At 40.9% G+C, this 22,444-nt stretch overlaps 1 protein-coding gene across 5 annotated transcripts; it reads right to left on the bottom strand.

The window, feature by feature from the left end:
• Positions 1-5,932: 5,932 nt before the first annotated feature.
• Positions 5,933-22,243, bottom strand: OTULIN (OTU deubiquitinase with linear linkage specificity). Of its 5 annotated transcripts, none has more exons than XM_080377788.1 (8): positions 22,119-22,243; positions 20,488-20,819; positions 16,634-16,707; positions 15,719-15,813; positions 14,272-14,415; positions 10,123-10,248; positions 8,855-9,124; positions 5,933-7,565 (listed from the first exon to the last, which is right to left on the bottom strand). In XM_080377788.1, exons 2-8 carry the CDS (start codon positions 20,799-20,801, stop codon positions 7,371-7,373), a joined length of 1,218 nt encoding a protein of 405 aa, XP_080233914.1. In that variant the 5' UTR covers positions 20,802-20,819; positions 22,119-22,243; the 3' UTR covers positions 5,933-7,370. The 5 variants fall into 5 exon arrangements, with proteins under 5 accessions (XP_080233914.1, XP_080233910.1, XP_080233913.1 ...); XM_080377784.1 differs by having other exon boundaries at positions 20,488-20,823; positions 21,794-22,176; XM_080377787.1 differs by lacking the exon at positions 22,119-22,243 and adding an exon at positions 21,794-21,926.
• Positions 22,244-22,444: the final 201 nt, after the last annotated feature.

The following is a 22,444-nucleotide window of genomic DNA, read 5'->3' on the forward strand; positions in this document are numbered from 1 at the left end:
AGACATCAGATAGAGTGCTCCACCACAGACAGAAACCCTCCTGCTCAGACATGGTCCTGCAGCGCGTTTGCTTTAGTGTCTAATAATGGTAATGGTGGGGAGGGAGGCAGGGGAAAACACAGCTCCACTGGAGATCTGTAGCATATGTGCTCTGCTGAGGGAAGATCTTCTCCATGCTGAGGAACAGAAAAGGGCTCCTAACCACAGGCAGGCGAAAAAAATCCCGAAACTAATGGAGGTACGGCACAGAGAGCAGAAGCACCACCGCCATCTTGCAGCTGGGCTTACCTGTAACAGCACTTCTGAGTGAGGCATCAGATTACCACAGCCAATGTTCTCCCCATCCCTGCAACATGGCAAGGAGACCTACAGGGAGAAACCCAAAGTCTAGGAGTGGCTGCTGAGGAAGATACTACCCAGAAGAAAGCCAAGCAGTAATTAACTCTCTACACAGGCTGTTCTGTAGCTATGAGAAGCAAGCCTCCTTCTTCTAAATGACCTAAAAGGCGCAGCATTATCCCGTGCCTCATGAGCAGAGGAGCATTTTCCCGGCAACTGTAGTCAGTGTTCCTCAAACCTACAGCCAAAACGAACTGCTCTGTGCAGGTAGGTAATTCACACATCCTACCATGAGCAGGTAGGTAATTCACACATCCTCCAGTGCAGCATTTCTTTGAAGAACCGGGTGTTTCAGCAGCAAGCCCCACCAATGGCAATATAGCTCCCACAGTACAACAGGACTGCCTCAGAATCGCAGCTTTTATACCTTTTATACTAGTTCCTCAAAGGAAATTTCACACCGTTACTTCCTTTGAATTGTCCATGTTGCTGTTTTCCATCTTCTTGCTGAGAAGGCAGACACATCAGAATGGCGCAGCAACAGGATGGGGTGATGCGAGGATGTAGTAACACCTGGACCTTTAATCTGGATGTCTTACAGACTAGGTTATTGTGGAAGCCATCACAGATGAACTTTAAACAGCCCTAAGCATTGCTCCAACTTGACAATTATTTTTTTTAATAATATTTGAAATCACCTATGACCTTTTAAAAGGCAGTCATTTATTTTGTTTAATTTTTTTGTTTGTAGCACGGTTGGATGAGACAAAACACAGCACATCTGACAGAGCTCTTCAGAGCATTATGAACACCATGGAAACACTTGATAGTCTATAAGTAACATTAATGTTAGCTACTAAAAGCTAGTACATAAGCACTGTGTGCCAGCCCCCTGTGGCAATACCTGCAGGAGGTGCAGGAGGCCAGTGGCATCCAGCTGGGTGTTTTCTGGGGACAATCTTAGGGGGCTTGAATGGAAGATGAGAGTCTGAGGGTCACAGCAGGAGACAGCACAGCCTGTCACTGTGCAAGTATTATTTAACACAAGGGAAATAAACCGTTAACTCTCTGAAGTCTGAGTTTGTTCTTGTTTTCGTTGTGAAAATCCCCTTCCCTCTTTCTTTCCAACCCTATTAGCCAAGCAGCTCAACGATGAACCCAGAGAAGAAGTTTTATTATTGATCCTTCTGCCCCCCTCAACAATATAGATTCAAAAGACACATTCAGGTGAGAGAACAGGAACTGCTGTTAATTCCTGCTTGCTGGCTTGCTAAAAAGAACACAAACCTCCAAAATACAAGTGCACTCACAATGCAGTTCGTTACACCCTGGCACAGAAGTTGAACTTTGGCAGCAAGACATGGACCTGGCTAGAAGTGGCAAGAAGCAGGCTCTCACCCCAAGCTCTTACTTTCAGCTCTGCAGAACCACTCTTGGAGCAAACCACCCAGATCATCTGCCATAAAACAAAGGCCAGTATGTTAGACAATACTTTAACAAAAAAAGAAACAACAAGAAATCCACTCAAAGAATGAGGCTCTAGAAAAAGTCTGAGTGAAACAGCTGCAGTACATCCTCCTCGCTCAATACGATTTCTTATTTCTCTTAACTTTTCATGCAAAAAACCCCAAAACTAAAACCAAAACAAACACGATGCAGAAAACATTCTGAAACATGAAAAGAGTAGCATTCCACCAAGCTGTTATAGTTACATCCATTGGTGTATGGGTGCAGTGTGTTGCACTGAATCAAATTCTTTCAGCTGGAAATAATTTTTGTAAGCAATTCAGAACAACAGTATAGGCAGTACTAGAAGATTATTATCATGTTTATTCTATTTTTCTAAGTGGTCTAAATCTTTATGAAACATCTAAATCTTATGAAACATCTGGGGTTTTGCCCTCTATAATAAGGACAGTGAAAATAGAATATGCCTTGTGCACCTGCAAATGTGGTTGTAAACTGACAGGTTTCTACATTTTACAAGTTATTTGATTTGCTCTTGGACAGTCTGAGAATCCAACCTCACCATTTTCTCAATATACATTATTCTTGACACTGTATAGCCCTGTGTTTGTGCAAAGAGAGTAAGCTGCCCTAGAAACACTGCTCAGGAGTCACACAGCATGTCTCGGCTAGGCTTCTATTTCTTATGGAATTATTCTGGCTATGAAGACTCAAATGCATCAATACATCACCTAGAAGGTTTGGATGAATACATAAGCAAAAGCAGATACTTCAGAAACCAAAGAGAGGGGCTTGTTACAAATGTCAACCCCTACTAGCTGGTTCTTACTCAAGACATAAACAGGTGAGCTATCTGACATTCAAAATTATTAAAAAATTAAAGAAATAAAAAACCCGTCAAGTCTTACCGCTTTATTTCACTGTTCTGCACATCTTCAAAATGGCTTTCACCTACCAGTGCACTACTGCTTTTAACTAGTATATCCTGTCACACAAGTGGTAAGCTGATGCCGCTACACCATGATCTTTTGAGATCTCCAGGTCAGAAGGAAAAAGCATTTTGGCGCAGTTCACTAAGCGCAATTGGTATGCGTGTGCCCTAAGCACATGCTGCGCTCGCTGGCGTACCAAGGTGTGGCGAGGCACCCAGAGGTGCCCCCAGCGGGGGGAGGGGGGGGACGACCCTGCCAGCCCACAGCTGCCTGCCCCACTGGGTCCCCCCTGCAAAGCCACTTGAACAGCCAGAGCACATACTGGCGGGCAGCTCTGGGCTGGGAGTGAACGTTTCCAGCCAGTGTTCTGTGAAACAACGAGGCTGTTGGAGAAGGACGATACCAGTTTTGTAATTATTGTAGCCGTTTCCCTTTTTTTCTCTTATTTTTCAGATAAAAGATGGGTGGGTGCACAACAGGTCTAACAAGAGCAGTGTCTAAATCTGTCCCATTCTAGTGAGCCACAAACACTTGCAGAATTATGATTCTAGAAAGGTAAGGGGGGGTGGGGGAGGAAGTACCTACCACATTCAGCCTACATGATGACATACTTTCTACGAGGTTTTTTTCAATTAAAAAAAAAAAATGTCACACTGAAAGCTTGCCATCAAAGAGCACTTGCAGAAGCTACTCCTGCTACAGACCCTGCAGCAGCTGTCCGCTGCAGCAGCCCGAAGGAAAAATAAATCATGTCAAACACGTGATAGGCAGGCATCTAAAAATAAAAAAGCCACAAGCCCAAAACGCCTAATTCCAAAAAGAGGAAAATCTGGCAAACGATCCTCTGGAGAAGACAGCTAGTGATGACACTCCTTGTGCCGCTCCCTCCTCAGCATGCCACACTATTCTCCCAACAGGACAGCTTTTAGTCAGCACCAACTAGTTCAATAGCTCAGTACATCTCAGGATGATTTTTTGCCATCCTGTCGACTTCAGTAGAAGTCACAAACAGAAGGGCAACTCATCAGCACCCACACAGAAATAAGTCTCTGGGGAAAAAGGACTAGAGAGCCGCCTTCCTTGAGACCTCTACCACGGAACGTCCCTGCTGCACTTTCAGCTCTGTGGAATTAATGCTCTCTCTCCCATTTCTCAGAGGCTGAGGTTCTCCTCCTCAAGAAATTTATAAATGGAAATATTCTTTGAGTGTGGCTTGAAACACATTATTTGATGTCATAGTACAACTATTGATCTAGCGGCAATCTTCCAGACTGTGCTGCCTGTCGACCTCCACCGTTACCAAAAACGGGAGCATTCATAAAGTACATTTGGCCATCTTCAAACATTCCCAGTCCTGTCCTGCCAGCTAGCATACTGGGAGAACACACACAATTATGTCCAAGAAGACAACAAGATGCAGGGACACTGTTAAATATTAGGGACATGAGATCACTAATGGAGCCCTGCACTTGATACACGATGCAAGAGCTCCCTCTCCCCGCTTCCTCTCACACCTCAAACGGGATACGTGACCGCATCCACCATTCCAGTGAGATGCAAGTTCCCTCCTTGCCCTTCACCCTCCTTCACCAGTTTTTGATGATAGGGTTGTCACTGTCACACGAAAATAAACTTGGCCAAGGTTTGGCTCAACTACCTGAACCACACACAGCCACTCTCCCCCGAGAGCCAGGCTGTGGGGTGAGCTCCCACATGGTACAACGCAATTTTGTTCCCCTCCTCCCAGCCCAGCAAGATCACCAGAACCTCTCTTTTCCTTCACACAAAGGACTCCTGCTCTACACCTCCACCAACAGAAAGGAAGCTGGAGAGTAAGTACCCATTAACTTTATAACATCTTTCTTACCAAAGACCAAAAAAAGGCAAAATAAAAACTTCGTGTAGACCACAACTGTTTCTAGTGAAAAATACACACATAAATGCTTTTTAAAAAGCAATCAGATAACCCAAGTCAAAGTGCTACGATAGAAAGCAGGATGTTTCTTTTTAATACCTGAAAGCACGCTAAAATGGTTCTGAAGAACACAATGAACACAAACCTCCTTCTCCAAAAGCACACAGGGGGCATAAGTCAGGCCTAACAAGGATGTCCAAGTAGGGATTTTTTTTTTTTTTAAAAAAAAAAAAAGGGACTCAACACAGATGAAGTATCTTTTGCACAAAAAGCACGCTAACTGCAACAGAGTGAACTTTCATCATCTCTACTAACCCCTAAGAGCTCACATATTATTTTTAAAAAACGTATTAAAAATCAGGACTGTACCAAACAGTGTGCCAGGCGCTGAGTAAAGCCTCTGCTTCCTTTAGTACACTGATCTTGAAGCACAGCAGCTATTTTAAATTTATTGACATGTAAGACTCATGGACATCGGGGGAGGGGCATAAATTATTTGCTCTCTATTCCTCTTCTTTTTCCATCCCTCACTTCCATATAATTTACTGACTCTCAGTTTATTAAGTAGCATATGGGGGAGTGGAGACCCAACAGAAAAGCAGTATTTATTCATTGTGTAAGTCTAGATTAAAAACCATCAGCTGTCAACTTTAAATTTAAGTTAAATCAATATACTGCACACCACAGTGCAGACTCATTGCTTGTGTCTAAAACAGAGAACACAAAACAACATCAGATTTTCTACTGTCACTCAACTTCTGCAGGAACAATACGTGACTCGGGCACCCTGTGCTCAGTCCCGCACTGCTCAGCTCACCATACAAGTCAATTCTGTGAATTGTTTATACACCTCACGGCTGTCAGCACAGCCCCTAAAAAGCCCCTGCTTTAGAGGCTTCTGTTGTACATTCACAGCAGTGGCTCTGGATGTATGACAAAGACTTCTTTTTCAAAGAGATGTAAAGTTTTAATCTCAACAATACATTGCAATCAGAATACATCAGGATTTCAATAATTTTGATTATTTAATTCATAACTATGTTTTTTCTATCAGAGTTCAATGAGTTGCAAAAGTTAATTTATTTTTCTTTCCCCCTCAGCACTACTTGGAGAACAGTAATTCAGGGATTATTTTTTTTTCCCCGTCTGTGCAATCCAGCTTGTTTTACATAATTACTATGCTTTGCAGCTTTCAAGAAATAACTTGAACAAGGATGTCAAAAATACTCAAAAATATAAAGCTAGAGAGAAAACAGGACATAAAACAAGAAACACAATATTGCCAGATTAATTGGTTTATTTTTATTCCCTTGTAGCTCTGAGAAATTTTCAGTAACAGATCAATCTAGTTGTTTTAAAAGCCAAAGACAACATGATAAATATAACACTGAGTACATGATAGACCTCATTAAGGCGTGTCTAAGACACATTTTAGAACACAGTGAACACACATTCTCTTTGTGTAATTACCTTTCACAACAAAAGTTTAAAAATTGACTTTAAGTAGAACAAACCAGAATTTGAAGTTTGGCATGCCAGAAGCTTTGCATGCAATTTCCTCTAGAATATCTGAATGAAGAGTAGCTTTATAATCTTATCCCTTTTATACAAGAGGGGCTTCTAAGAGAAGCCAAGTGATCTGTGTAGCACCAGCATTTCATTTAAATAAACTTTCACTCATCTGTAGGGCATACTTCCACTTCAAGCTAAAAGGTAAAGGGTTTACTATTTAATTATTTTGGGGGGTATGTCTCAGCACTCCCAGCATCCGATATATTCAGTATTCCTTCAATTTAAAGCATAATGAAAAATACTCAGAAGAAACAGGACCTCCCACATATTCCTCCCAAGTACGGAAGAGCTGCACCAGAAGTTTACTTCCATCTACTGCACTCCCTAGACAAATTAAAATCCTGATGTTCTTCACAGCAACTACCAGCGAGGATTAAGGTTACAGGTACAGCAGTATGAACAGACATGGGAGTTAATGGGCACGTGGTTAGCTCAGCTTGGCTATCACAACCAAAGAAGCAATTCTGTGCCGTTTTGAATTTGTGACCTACTAACTAACAAGTTTTATACTCACTTATTATCAAGTCTCTTTGCCATAATCCTCTCAAGGGGTTGAAAGGGAAAGAGCTCTTCATCTTCAGTAGAACAGACAACTGGTTTCCAAATACGAGATACTCATGTTGGGGAAAAAACCCCAAAGCACTGGAAAACTTTCAGTAACATCTCTCACGGCATAAACCATGGCAGGCATTAGATTCCAACCACAAAAGAATTACATTGCTTCCTGAGACCCAAAATTTGTACAAATTGTTTCCAAGCAGCACCACAAATAAGTCAGGACACTGCCAGCTTACTTCTCCAGAAATTTCAACTCATTATCTTGTTATTTCAAGAAGCAGAAGGCCAGCTCATGCCTTACCACAGAGCCTCACCTGTTTTAAATGAAGTAGATCTACAGGTTTTGCATTCCTATTCAGAGCAGGCCTTTCAAAGAAAAGATTGCAGAAGGTTTTGTTGTGGTTTTGTTTTTTTTTTTTTTAATGGGCAACAGAAGCCATACTTACAAAACTCTTACTCTTTAAGCTCTAAACCATGGATTTCAAGTTGTTGTAGAGTCAATAATGCTTCTTTCATCATCATCCTGTTTCAAAATAGCACTGGAAACTTCAACAAGCAGCAGAGGTTTGTCTGCTAAGATCAGTTGTTTACAGCGTAGTCTCTTGGCACATTCTGACTGGAATATTATAGTGTCTGTCATCTTCAGTTATGAGAGTCACCACAGGCCAGTCCTCCTCCGGGTCATTGGGATAAAGTGTGATGAATTCATCAGTACTATACTTATACAGTCGATACACTTGGATGGTATACTGCAGAGCATAAGCAAGGAGAAACATTTCCACCTACATTGGAAAAAAAGCAGAAATGCAACGTGCAAAATTAAACATACCTTTTGTAAGATTTTTCTCATAAAAATACTAAATACCTATCAGAAGCAATTTTTGAAAGAAAAAAGTGAAAGGCATATACACGAGCATCTCTAGTTCAGTATCTCAATCATATACCTCTAAGATACCATGCCTTCAACATGAAGCTCTTCGGACCCAACAAAAAGGAACTAAACCAGTCCTAAAGAAAAGCTACTTTATACAGAGAATCCCACTTCCCTACTGCCACAAACAGGTAGGAATGACATTCTCTTGTAGCTGTATTCATCCTGTTATGTCACTAAACCAGACAAGAATGGGTTTCAAGCAATGATCCTTTCCCCATTAGGGGGAACTCCAAGCTCTCTAGCCAAAACAAAACCAAAGAAAAAAAAAAAAGAAAAAAAAAAGACAGAAAGCCTTTACAAAGCCCATTGATATCAGAAGGAATTCAGAGAAAGAACCTAGAAAATCTATCTTGTCTACTACAGTGGCAAGCCTATCCTCTTCTAAGTAACAATTTACAAAGAATATAAATGAAATAAATAAATCTAGTCAGCACAAAAATAAGCAACATTACTTACTGACTAAACTGGGCAGCAAAAAAGTCATCAGTGAATCATCTAATTAACAGTAAAAGCAACCTGCCTCATCTATACAACAGTTGTAGGATTTTTAAGCCAATAAACAGAAACAAAACGTAATAATTACAGAAACATGGAAGTAAGAAGTGAATTCAACTGCAGTACCACACTTCACATTCAATGGGATTATTTTTTTTTTTAAATGGATGTTCCTAAAACCTTTTGGACTATTCAGCTCATTAACTACTATGTTTTGTTTTGGGGCTTTTTTGTAATACGTATACCATTTCTGCAACGCATAAGGCAGTAATTACTATTAGTTTACCAGAATTCACCAAGTATATGTACTATACATGACCTTCTCTGCATAATTTGAGTATTAGCTTTTATTTTTTTAAAAGCTAATAATTAAGAGACTAAACCAAAAGTTACCATTATCACAAGGCCATACTACCAAAGAATGCTACCCAAGTGTCAGCTGCCAGACAAAAACTGATGTTTAAGAGGAAGCTTTAGACTCTTACATAAGCAAGCGGTTCTCCCATATTTTTCCCAATAAAAGACCAGACACTACACCATTAAATTTAGCCAGACCAACAAAAGCTGGGTGATTTCTTAAATCACTTGAAACCAAAATCTCCAAAACAGGAAAGTAACACTCTAAGAATGATCGCTCCTTACTTGTTCAAGGCCTCCACTGTGACCAACATGATTCAAGTGATTATGCATTAACTGACAAGGGTTGCTAGACGTATCTCGTGCAAACAGCAACCATGCGAAGACAGGAACTCTCCTTCCATCTTTATCATCATTGTATAATTTGATGGCAGTGTTAAGCATCAAAAATTTCAGCGCTTCATAGAGACTATACTCTTCCTCTTCATTTTTAAACAATTTATCACAAGCTTCTTGTTTCTCAAAAGGACCCTTGATTTCACTTATACTCTTCCACTATAAAAAAATAAAACATACAACATGTATCAACAGCCATCATCATGCAAGAGCTGCAAAAAGCCACTTGTGAATTGTCAGACGTTCAGCACAGGCACTCGGAATTTAATTTATGAAGGGTTTTGTGTCTTTTTAAAAACAATCAAGAATTTTTCCACAGCTGTAGTTCTATCAAGGTCAAGGTGAGTTAGTCTGATTTCACTTAAATTAGTCCTTAAGCAAAGCAAAAGAAGAGGATGCTGAAAATGTTGCAAGGTGGAAAAAAAACCATTGTCATGGGACAATAAGCAAGAAGGTAATAAAATTGTTTCCTGTATCATAAATCTTCTATCCTTCATATTCTTTACATTTCACTTACTCTGAATGATTATTTCATGTCAGCCCTCAAACTGCTTGAATGCAGCCTTTAAAATATTCTTAAAAGCCTTCAAAAAAAAGAGAATACGCATACACAGTAAGAAAGAAACAACTGAAGAGATTTTAAATAGGTTCCAGAGTTTCATGGGAGGAAAGGGCTAGGTTATATAGTACAAACTAAAGGGGCACAATGACTTTCCTGTTACATTAACCTAGAACAAAAACATATAAACGTTGAACAGAAACTACTCCTTTGAAATTGCTTCTGCATTATTCTGTATTGGTTTTCTTTCTGTGACCTCTTCAAGGTAGCAACAGCATTTATGCATAGCATACATCACTCCTTCAAATAAATACAAGAAATAATAGGGCAAAATGTTACTCTGTTACATTAATTTCTTCACAGAAACCTGTAGCAGTTTTCTGCTGAGCTGGTTAAAAATTAATTCCAGCATCAGGCTAATGCAAGTGAAAACTGCCACAGGTCTGAACAGGCATTCTTGCCTTGATTTTTCTGCAGTATATATACAGAAAAGTGACTTTCACTAGTGAAAGCATCCTTATGCTAAATTCATCATATCCAAGAATCTGTCATTTTCCTTCTTTGCAAGCAACCAAGAATAAACAAATACTTTTCCAACCTTTTCCCTTAGAAGTATTAAATATTCTTTAATTTCATCACTTATTTCTCCCATCTTCCTGCCCAGTTTATGTTTCAGCTGCCACTGCTTGATCCAGTCATATTTGCTCAGCAAGTTTTCAGGAAGCTGGAAGTTGAGAGAAGAAAAGGCAGCTTAAGTCAAAAATCTTGACAGGAAAACTCACTAACTTCCAGATTAGTATTTTATTCATTATTTTTAAAAAAAAAATCATTTCACACCTTAAAGCAATCCCTTATATGAACAGATGTCATAGTAAGATGAACATAACTGGACACAACCGGCTCTTTATAATACTTGCCAGGTAACAGTCAGAATACTGGGCTATTATGAATTCCAGATCTAACTAATACACAAGCACTGGAAAAATTAATCACTCCAAGTAACTCTAACTTTTTTTTTTTTTTTAATTAAAATAAGCCAGCAGCAGATGACAGTGATCGTGTTTGAAAGTGTCCCTGAACCAACAGAAGAAAAGGTTAAAGATGTGATGACATCCACCAGATAATCTAGAAGTCTTGGTGGAGTGCAAACTACTTTGTCCAGAAGACACAAACTGTGGGGTTTGTTTTTTTGAGGAAACATAATTACAGCACTACTAGACAGGTTTTCTTATAAAGAAGAAAACAACCTCGGGATTAGTTGATGCATCATATCATACTGCAGCCTCAGAACTGCCTCTTTTACTACTCACATGCTACACTTGATCAGTTAAGAGCTTTTACACTTCTCTTGAAGGACATGTTGGCAGTTGCATGCCCAGATTTTTACCCTCATTTATTAACCCATTTTACTGCTAGAACTGGAAAAACAACTTTTGTCTCTCAATGAATTAAATTTTTGGCTACAGCAACACATAAACCGTCAGCCATTACCAGTCAGTTTTCATTTTATCAGGACTCCAAACCAGTGATATGTTCTCTTTAATTGCAACCAAGTATTTGTCAGATATACACAGACCTTCACACCAGCCTGGCATCCTATGCTAACTGGACATATAGAACTAAATAATCAAAGATTACATACCAATAACTTCCACAACTAGAAATGTGCACGTAAACACTGTTCTAATTAAAGAAAAAAAATAAATCTTCGTTACAAGTTGTATTTGCTAGCTGTCACCACACACATTTCTTTTAACATGCCTTTGCTTTGATGCATTAACAGTTTATCAATTAGTTCATTTTATAGTTGTACACCTTTTTCAAAAAAATGTTCATTACCATACGACATGTTTTCCTCTGTCAATCCATAGGAAGAAAAACAGGTGAACATCATTAAAAACTGTGAAGAACACCATTTTAAAAAGTTTGCACATTCTTTAAAGGAGCACTAGGAAACTATGTTCTACAGTTTGATAACGTGGAGATGGTTGTCAGCTGGCAGAATTTTTTTTATAAAAAAGACATTTTTTTACAATATGCTGCAGCAGTAAGAAATATTTCAAGCAAAGTCTTTTATTAGTAATTACAAAAACTTGTGAATAGAATTTCACTTAATGACAGTGACCACAATAAGAAATTTTAAGATAGCCTCTGAAGTTATACAGAAAGACAGTCAGAGCAGTGTGACCTACCTCGACTGATAGCCTACACAGTCTGCATCAAACACCCATCATTTACATTTCCAGCAGCAACCTGCACAACCTGAACCTTACTCCCCACTGGAGTGGGCCACTTTTGTATAGGCAGCTTCTTCCACGTTCACAGATATCACCAAATGGACTTTGTTGACACAAGACCATTTCTGGAATATTCTTCTACTTCTTATGAAGACATGTTGTTTACTTACCCATCAATGCCCCATAAGAACTGTTCTTTCTGTCAGGTTGACGTTGCTCTTAGGCTTACTTTACGTAACATTTAAGACACAGGTAATACATTCCAAAAAGCCCACAGCATCCAATTTGTTAAACCACTTTCTAGAGAAACCATATATGACACACAAGAATACATACAACAATTTTGAAAAGCTGGGGTTTTTTTCCAAATGTGCTTAGAACAGCTTGTCTATATTTTTTGTTACTACCAGCTGTTTTGTGGGAAACCTTTTACTGCCATATTACATGTAGTAAGAAGAAACCAAGAAAGCAAGATAACAAAAAATATTTATATAAATATGTTAGAAACAAAAGGAGGGCCAAGGATAATCTGTACTCTTTATTGGATGCAGGGGGGAATGTTGCCACAAAGGATGAGGAAAAGGCTGGGGTGCTTAATGCCTTCTTTGCCTCAGTCTTTAATAGTAAGACCAGTTACCTTCAAGGTACCCACCCCCCTGAGCTGGAAGACAGGGACGAGGAGCAGCAAAGCGAAGTCCCCACAGTCCAGGAGGAAACTGTTAGTGACCTGCTGCTCCACTTAGACTCACACAAATCTATGGGTCCGGATGGGATCCACCCAAGGGTACTGAGGGAGCTGGTGGAGCGGCTCACCAAGCCGCTCTCCATCATTTATCAACAGTCCTGGATAACCAGGGAGGTCCCAGAAGACTGGAGGTTAGCCAGCGTGATGCCCAACTACAAGAAGGGGAGGAAGGAGGATCTGGGGAAGTACAGGCCTGTTAGTCTAACCTTGGTGATGGGGAAGGTTATGGAGCAATCATCCTGAGCGCCATCACACAACACATACAGAACAATCAGGGGACTGGGCCCAGCCAGCACTGGTTTATAAAAGGCAGGTCCTGCTCAACAAACCTGATCTACAAGATGACCCATCTAGTGGGTGAGGGAAAGGCTGTGGATGCTGTCTACCTGGACCTTAGTAAAGCCTTTAACATCATCTCCTACAGCATTCTCCTGGAGAAGGAGACTGCTCATGGTTTAGATGGGTGTACTCTACATTGGGTAAAAGCTGGCTGGATGGCCAAGTCCAAAGAGTGGTAGTAAACAGTTACAACCTGCTGACGGCTGGTCACAAGTGGTGTTCCCCAGGCTCCTGTTATCAACAACTTGGACAAGGGAACTGAGTGCACCCTCAGTAAATCTACAGACAACACCAAGTTAGGGAGGAGTGTTATTCTGCTGGAGGGCAGGAAGCTCTGCGGAGGGGTCTGGACAGGCTGGACTGATGGGCCAAGGCCAACTGTATGAGGTTCAGCAAGAAGTGCCGAGTCCTGCACCTGGGTCACATGAATCCCACACAACACTACAGGCTTGGGGAAGAGCAGCTGGAAAGCTCCCTGGGGGAAAAGGCCCTGGATGTGCTGGCTGAAAACCAACTGAGCATGAGCCTGGCAGCATGCCCAGATGGCCAAGAAGGTCAACAGCATCCTGGAATGTATCCAAAATAGTTTCACCAGCAGGACAAGGGAAGGGATCATCCCCCTGTACTCGGTACCAGTGAGGCTGCACCTTAAATACTGTGTTCAGTTTTGGCTCCCTCATTTCATGAGGGATGAAGAGATGCCGCAGTGTGTCCAGAGAAGGGCAAGGAGGCTGGAGAAGGGTCTGGAGTAGAAGTCCTATACAGAGTGGTTGAGGGAACCGGGGTTGTTTACTCTGGAGAAGAGAAGACTCAAGGGGGATCTTATTGCTCTCTACAACTACCTGAAAGGAGGTTGTAGACAGGTGGGTGTCAGTCTCTTCTCCCAGATAACAAGTGATAGGATGAGAGCAAATGGCCTCAAGCTGCACCAGGGGAGGTTTAGTTTGGATAATAGGAAAAAGCTCTGCACTGAAAGAGTGGTTAAGCACTGGAACAGGCTGCCCAGGGAGATGGTGGAATCACCATCCCTGAAGGTGTTTACAAAAATGCATAGATGCGGTGCTTAGGGACATGGTTTAGTGATGGACTTGGCAATCCTGCGTTAATGGTTGGACTTGATGACCTCAAAGGTCTTTTCCAACCTAAATAATTCTACGATTCTAAGATGAAGACAGACAAGTTATATTACAATCAGCACTACAGTACCTTTCATACATTATAAACCAGAAATTAAGGAGATCTGGACTCAATTCCAAGTCGAAAGAATCACTCTAATTGAACAAAATTGAGCACCATCACTTTTCAGTTCAAGGGATATTGAGAAGTGAGCATATATAGCATAACAGAGAAAGGAAAACATAAAAATATTCAAATAGGTTAGAATCAACATTCTTCTACTGTCAGAAGATCAAACCTTGACACATACCATAGTAAAATCCTCACTCTGCAGCCAGCTTGGTAACTGGGTAGCTTGGCTTAGTGCCTGGAAAAGAGTTGCTCTGAAAGCACAATAGTTATCACCTCGTACTCTCCTTATAGATGCAAACTTCTGCGCAACTGCTTCATATCCCTAGAAAAACACAACATCCAAACAACATCAAAGCATTAATAAAACATTTTAAGGTCATGCATTGGTATTGTAAAAGACACTGACATATCAGCATCCAAATGGTAATCTTATTTAAAAAAGAAAAATGGGAGGGGGGAGTTCTAAAGGACTTAAACTAGTTCAAAAACTGCCCATTTTGGGAGTTCAAATGCTTTTACGTCACAAATTATGCTGTGAAAAAAAACTTCCTTAGTTCTACTGAATAACAAACAAGAAACCAAAGAAATCAAGTAGATAACTGGTTGTGGTATTTACTTGATGACAGAGCACAACTATCATTGAAATGTGTGTAGCTAACTCAGTTTCAAAAAAATCTAAACATATAAACATGCACACACAAGAATATAAATCTAAAAATATATCATGCTTACAAGAAGTTTCAGCAACAGTTCACACTATTTACCCAATACATAGCATGTCTAGTTTCTGCCTCAGGGAAAATTTGAGTTCACACTGAGGTTTCCTGACACATGCCTCAGCACATCTGTCCCCTCCCTGCTGTTCCTATACCTACACTTTTAGCAGAGCAGCAATGTTGAATTGTAACTCCTGAAGCTCAGCACACCTCTTCAACTAAGCTAGCAAGACCCAGTGCCTGTGCATCTGTATTTCTCTTACTAACCTCTTGAAGGTGACACACAAATCTTCTGATTTATGGAAAGTATTTTTTTAAATTTACTCATACATACCACTATATTTTTAAGTTATATTGAAAAAAAAACAAACCCAAAAACTGAAACTGAAAAAGCCCAACCAACCTTATACTTTACTTTCTGCCATTCTAGCTCAAGATTAATATAATAAAACTAGTCCAAAACCTACAAAAAATAAGAATTCAGGAAGAATTTAAGAAAAACTGAGCCTATTCATTAAAGCTCCCCATCTTAAAAACGATGCAATTCACCACCTTCAGTTATTTGCCTTCTGCTACCAAGTATGGTTATCCGTTCTTACATTTCAACAACCCCCAAAATTACCATTTTATGGCAATAAACCATATTTAAAACTTGAATTGAAAACTGCACTGAAGAATAGTATTAATCACAAGGCTACACTATCAACAAGCAGCCTTACTAAAAAACACATTTTGAACGAGTACAAAACAAAACCATCTTTCAGTTGTCAGCCACTTCTAAGACCAGACACTGGAAACCACTGCTATTGCATTTCCTGCTTTAAAGAGTGTTCCCATAGGAAATCACCCACTAAACATACAAATGAAAACAAAAAGCCCAACAAAATTCAACAAACACAGAACTGATACCTTTCTCATCCTTTTTGCTACTGGTGTATTTCCTCTCCATTCTTTGCTGCAATACTCCATGACATCCATTTCAGGTGCAACACTTAGTTTATATTCTGTCAAAATAGAATACGTAACATTATACGGAAGAGGTGAAACAGAACAACATAGAAAAAGCATCGAATTGTTAAATACACTCTATCACTTTAAAATAACATTGGTGCCAAAGGAGACTGGCAGCACAACCTACAGCTACTAAGTAATTATTAGTATCAGAGGGGGGGCGGGGCGGAAAAAGCTTGCTCTGAAAATGACAAGTGAAGACAAATAACTATGTAATCCAACAAAATCGACATCCTCTTTTCTGCACAATATTAATTGGCAAAGAGTAGGAATTAGTATTCTTCGTTTTCTTAGCAATCAGAAAAATATCTGACAAGTTTCTCTTCTTTCAGCAGCCAGACTATAAAGGATAAAGATGATGGATCTTTCCGAGTAAGTCAGAAACCATAACAGAAAGAAGAATTACAGTTTTCTGTTGGAATCTCAACAGCCTTTGTTTGAAATCTGATAGCACTAAAGTTATCAAGGGATCCCAGCAACAGATGCAACTATAATGACTATAGATCAGTATAAATCAGCGTAAGTCTTGTAACAGGCTACATGACTGTTTTTCCAAAGGATTTGCGTTCTCTTGTAAAGCAACTATAGAAACATGGGGAAAAAAATCTATTAAGAGCAACCAGTTTTATATAAGATCTATCTTTTCATGAATTAACCTGCACAATGTACTCTGTCATGATAAGTAACTTCTATTGTACACAGAGACATCTGTGCACAAAGATCCTTGGAAACGAGGGTGTCAAATCATCACAAACTAGTGCTACAATGAATTGTGATACTGTATTTGAAATGTCACACAAAGTTCTAATGTACCTGAAGAGCTTGTCTCACTACGCAATATCTTATCTCGCTCTATTTCTTCTGCATCGCGATACATGTCCTCCTCACTGCAATAAAAACCAACACATGCTTCATGTAACAGCACAAATCTTACAGTAATTCCCCAGTTTACAACCACAGGCAAGTACTTAAGAAGTACTTAAGACTTTTTCCAATTATTTTTTAAGTCGATTTCCTTTCCATCTTACACATTTTCATAAAACAGCAAGAGTTCTCAGGGGGAAAAAAAAAAAAGTTTAAAAAAAACTCTCAGTTGTTCCCCTCCCTTATCTATGACACTTACGTTGGTAACAAATAACTGCCTCTATTTCTCTTCTGCTGGTTGTATGAAGACTACAGAACTAAGGTCCCTTTGTATTTGTAAATTTTACAGGATAAATTTGCAAAAGGCACAAGCCAAAATGCCTATTTGCTGAGCATATGGATGCTACAACCTACGCACGCAACCAAGAACACATGATTCACCACCAGCTTTGTATCTACGCTCCGCTGGAGCTGAGCAACCTGCCTCATAGATGAGCAGAATGCACCACAGAGTATCATGATGAAAAGTAGCCAGCCATCTGCAGCGGGTTTGAATGTTACAAACTCAAAGGAAACAAAATTCTAAGCGTGATCCAAACTGCAGCCTGCAGGCCAACTGAAATCCAGACACACATTTCTTTCTTGAATGATACAGGCTTTTTGGTCAAGGTACAGTCTTAAGAGTCAAATGTCTCCATCTGAACCTGCATACAGACATTCTGACATCAAGTTATAACCATGAAGGAGGAAATGATGGCCTAGAAGGATACTGTTTCTATGTATAGCCTAGCATTATCAAGAAGAGATCTCAAAGGTAGGGTGTGAACATTACCATTGGGAATAGAGGTTCATACAGCATCCAAGAAACAGGCAATAAATTGCACATTCCTTTAAATATGACTCTGGGTGGCATTTGTCATACAAATACATCTAGCAAATAAACTTTAAAAAAAACAATTTCACAGCTAAAATACTTTAAAAAAAACCCCATATATCACCAAACTTACTCATAAATCATTTAGGCTTACCACTAAAGAGGTTACATCGACTTTTTTATTATTATTATTATTATTTTTTGTTTGTATTTTGCAGAAAGTACATGTGCAGAAAAAAACTGTACTATTAGCAGCCCAAACCACAGCATGCTTGCAAAAGACCAGAAAGAAATTAAGGCAGTGACCCTGCCCCATCTTACGCTACTCGGAGAGGACAAGCAGTTAGGAAGACCGAGAAAAGGTTTAATGCAGCCAGCTGGTAATTAAACTTGAAAAAATACACTGGTAACTTATGTCTTTGTTATTTCTTTTTCTTTATATCCAAACCAGCTTACCTAAAAAAAGTAACATTTCTAACCCATTTGCATGTATTTCCCTTAAGAACAACAAAAAAAAAAAATTAAAGACAAATATATACCTGTAAACTGTCACCTACTGTGCAGTCATATGAAACTACTGTTCAGTTTTACTCAAATTTCAAACCTTTAACCTTCCAACTAGGTTTCCCAGGTGCTCAAATAGCTGCTTGAAATCTGATTCATAACAATATTACATAAATATTAATGAAAAGAGAAACAATAGATGCAGTAGATATTAAACACACTATTCCGTAAGGAGTACTACCTGCTGAGAAGAAAAATCATAGAAATAATTACCTAAAGTCCTTATCCTTGTCACAGTGTGGCACTGGACAAACCCTAATTTCCATGCATAATCTTACTTCTTAACAGAGATTAAGGTCCATTAAGGTTTGCGAAGAACTTCAAGAATACTTAACCTTGAAAATACTGTGGAAAACAAAAAATCCAAACAACTTGGTATCCGACAGCAGTGATCTCTAGCCTAGCTTATCTATAACCAAAGTATTTAAAACAAAACAACAAATTCCCCCTATGAGCATGAACAAACCCGTTTCTACAAGGGATCCCACGGGAGGTGGCAGGGCAGGGGGAAGCCTTTCTTTGGGATACATCCTCAAATACATTTAGGTTACAATGCACAAAGAGATAAAGTTCTCAGCTTAGTAAACTAGTGAAGTCACTCAAAAAAAGAAGTGTTCCTTCCACAGATATTACCCCATCTTCTTTCTAGGAGTTGATGAAATAGGACCCATAGATTCAGAACCTGAGAGATTAACAACATTGTATTGTATTGTAAACAAGATTGTAAACAAAGTACTGCAATTTAACAGTTGTTTTGAAATCAAGGTAGCTAAAAGATGCAATCTATACGTACAGTCACTCATTTCAGAGTTGAAAGCAGATCTTAACATTGTTCTAGCATAGAAACCATTAAATAAATTTGTGGAAACAAGAATGTGGAAACTAAAGCCTTTCCCTACTAACCTTCACATTAATGTCTAGCCATAGAGTGAAAACAACAGGTGGAAAAACAATTAAATGAAAACATGCATTTACAAAAGAAAAAAAGTGTAGAGTGTTGTGTGTAAACATTTAAATTGCTGAACTAGTAAATCAGATTCTGCTGAATCAAAGATACCAAGACCAAAAAAAAACAAAACCCAGGATGTCAGGTTTTACTTAGGGTATCCTGGGCTTTGCAATTTTAAAAACAAACAAAAAAAGCCCCACACCACCAAAACAAATAAACCCCAACAAGTTAAGATGACAGCAAGCAAAACCAAGCTGGAGAGAAAGGAAAGGATTTTGGGCAAAATATAAACAGTTTTATACTAATAAATTTGCAGGACTAGAACTCCCAGTATTGAGGATATCATACAAAAGCAAAACCAATGCTTAAAGTCTTCCATTTATTATCACAAAGAGATGAATATTTAAATTTTTTTACGTCAGATTAAACCCATTACTATTAATAATTCATCTAAAGACATATTAGGTCAACTAGAATTAGTATGCTACATAGCAATTAATTTAAAAATCCAGAAGGATAGAGATCCTTACGTACCACACTTTTGCCAACATACAGAATACATGTCATACATATTTATATGAATCTGTGTATTAATGATAAATGTGTTAATATTAAAACCCCCTCATATTAGGTTATGCTCAAATCACAGAGTAATTTAAGCACGAAATAAGAATTTAAAAGCATCCTTGAAAACATGTACTTATTTTAGTGACTTTTCCACTAAGTCAGCACTTCTTGTAGATTTTTGGATGTTGTCTAAAACAGTTCACTGGCTACCTATAGAAAGAGGATTAATTAGAAACCACTTTCTTCTCTTACTTTATTAATGAATTCTTCAACAATATAAAGTCACTCAATGTGCATTAATTTACTTTTCAGAAGTCTGGAATATATTTTTTTAAAAAAAACATTCATATTTATTTCTTCCTCCAAATATTCTTGTAAAGACTTCTACTGCCAAACAGGAATCGCACAACTGAATTTTTACTTCAGCTTGTAAAGCACAAGCTTTACAGAAAACAAACAAAAAGCTTAAACATTAGGATTAAAAAAAGCCTTCCATGATTGTCAGCACTGCAGCTAACAAAGCATTCACAGTTAAAACCAAGCTAGCAGAAGACTATCTGCCTTCAACTCTTACTTTCCCATGCTCTGCACGCTACCCTTAAGAGCTTCATGTCACATCAGTTATTCCCTTCGATAGAGCGAAAGACCACCACTATTAAACTATAATAATAATTTATCTAAAGGGCGAAGGTGGCCTTCAAAGTTTAAGATTTGACATTTAGACCTACTTCACTAAAACACTAACATATACGAAATTTTGCCAAGAAATTCACTTTCATGAACTGAATGTACGCCTCCCTTTCTACAGAAAAGCTGTTGATATATTTAAAAAAAAAAACAAATCCTTGCCTGTCTTCAGATGACTCCACTGCTGAACAATTACTAGACACAGGCAGATACAGTTCACACTTTCTAGCTGCATCCTGAGCTGTCAGAAGTGATTGAATCATATCTGCCTTCTCAGGTCTCCCAGTACTTCCGTATACGTCGTCTTTTCTTATTTCCGATGTAGATTGCTCTTTCTGGTCAGCAGCTGCATTTGCTGAGCCAAGTTCGTCACAAGGAGCCACAACTTCCATTTCATGCTTCACCAAGTGGATGGCAACACTCTCTTTTTTCTGTGCCTGTTCTGCACCCGCTGAAAGGCTGGCTGGTTCTGTCATCCACACTTGAAAATTATCCTGACTTTGAAGAATGGAAGAAACACATGAAGAGTACCTCTCAGGGAAGAGCAAAAGCACACGGTTTTAAGAAAACGACAGCATTTTAATAGTTATGTTATATTCTGAGGATTCAGAGGGCGCTTAACTTATTCAAAAGCAGGAACAAAATCCAGAAGTTTGGTAAGGTATTTTCAAACTGATCTCCTCGGCAAGACAGTTTCATTTCTTACTAAGGCTAATCTGTGCCAGTTCCTCAAACGCAACCCACGCTAAAGTCAGTGCCCGAGCGAACACTTGCTCTTCTCAAGGGGCAGTACCGCTCAGAGCCCTGAGGATTAAGGGATAGCCCAATAAAACAAATTTCAGTCCAGCAAGAGGATTTTTACAAACTCACCACGTGCTCCGTGAGACCTCCCATTGCAGCAGGATTATTGCTTAACGCAATCAATTCTGATCTTTGGTTTCTTTGAATATGATTTATTTAGTTAAGACGGGACTTTCTACAATCCATTCTAGCAAGTTCTCCGAAGGCTTAGAATGCACCCGTACAGTAAATTGTCAGTGATAATTTACCTTAAATTGATACATAACCCTCTCAAAAAATTATGGGTTGCTTTGCAGTGGCCACATTCACGGTCTAGACGATTCTTACCATTGCTGCCCAGGCCGGTCACCCCAAAACTGACAGCATTAATAACTAGAGTTGTACACCCTAGAATAACTTAATAACGCTATAGGCCTACACACGTACAACGCGTTTCTAGCTCCAGGTTAACGCCTCCCACCTGCCACACGCCCTTCTTTCCCAGATGTCACTGTCCCTTCGCCACCGAGCCCTGCCGCGCACCACCCGTCCGTGGGACGGGGCCCGGGACGAGAGCCGCGCACCTGGCCCCGACCGCTCCCAGCGCCGCTCCCCTGGGACGGCGCGGCCCAGGCTCTGCGCAGCACAGGGCCGGCCCCGCCCCCCCGCCGGGCCGCCCAGGCCTCACCTGCCCGGCGCCCCGCGTCCTACCCGGCACCGCTGGGCGCCGCCCGCCGCAGCCGCTCCCCGCCGAGCGCAGGGGGCCGCCCCCGCTCCAGCCGCCCGCTGGCCGGGGCTGTGTGGGGCGGGCGGCGGGCCGCCCCCTGCCGCGCCCCCCGCCGCCCGCCGCCGGCCGCTCATGGCGCGGGGCCGAGGCCGCCGGTCAACCGCGCGGGCCCCGCCGAGCGCCCGCCCGCAGGCTCGCGCCGGGGCCGGCTACCGGGGCCGACCGCACGGGCCCCGCGTGCCCATGGCCGCGGCCCGCCGCGAGCGAGAACGCGCCCGCCCCTTACGCGGCTCCGCAGCCGCTTCCGCTTCGCCGGCCGCCGGCATCTTCCGCCCGCGCGTCATCACGCCGGAAGCAGCGCTCGGACGCGCCCGCGCTTCCTTCCGCCCGGCGGCCGTCCGGCGGCGAGCGCCGGGGCGCGGGGGCGGGGCTGGTCTCCGGTGCAGGCGCGTGGGCGAAGACAGGGGGACCCGCCCGTCGCTGCGGCTGCGGGCGGGTCCGGGAGGGGGAGGCGTCCCCGGGGCGGGTGGGGGCGGGGCGTCCCCGGGGCGGGGCGGGGCGTGGCGTCCCCGGGGCGGGGGGGGGGGGGCGTGGCGTCCCCGGGGCGGGGGG

This window comes from Falco punctatus (genome assembly GCF_963210335.1).
Source record: "Falco punctatus genome assembly, chromosome: 3".
NCBI classification, from domain to species: domain Eukaryota; kingdom Metazoa; phylum Chordata; class Aves; order Falconiformes; family Falconidae; genus Falco; species Falco punctatus.

Coding starts and splice junctions, on each gene's coding strand:
- OTULIN (XM_080377784.1), bottom strand. CDS start 21,966: ATGAGCGGCCGGCGGCGGGCGGCGGGGGGCGCGGCAGGGGGCGGCCCG. Junction 16,708..20,487: donor GTGGAGTCATCTGAAGACAG/GCAAGGATTTGT, acceptor TTTTTATTGCAG/TGAGGAGGACATGTATCGCG. Junction 14,416..15,718: donor TAGCAAAAAGGATGAGAAAG/GTATCAGTTCTG, acceptor GTGTTTTTCTAG/GGATATGAAGCAGTTGCGCA.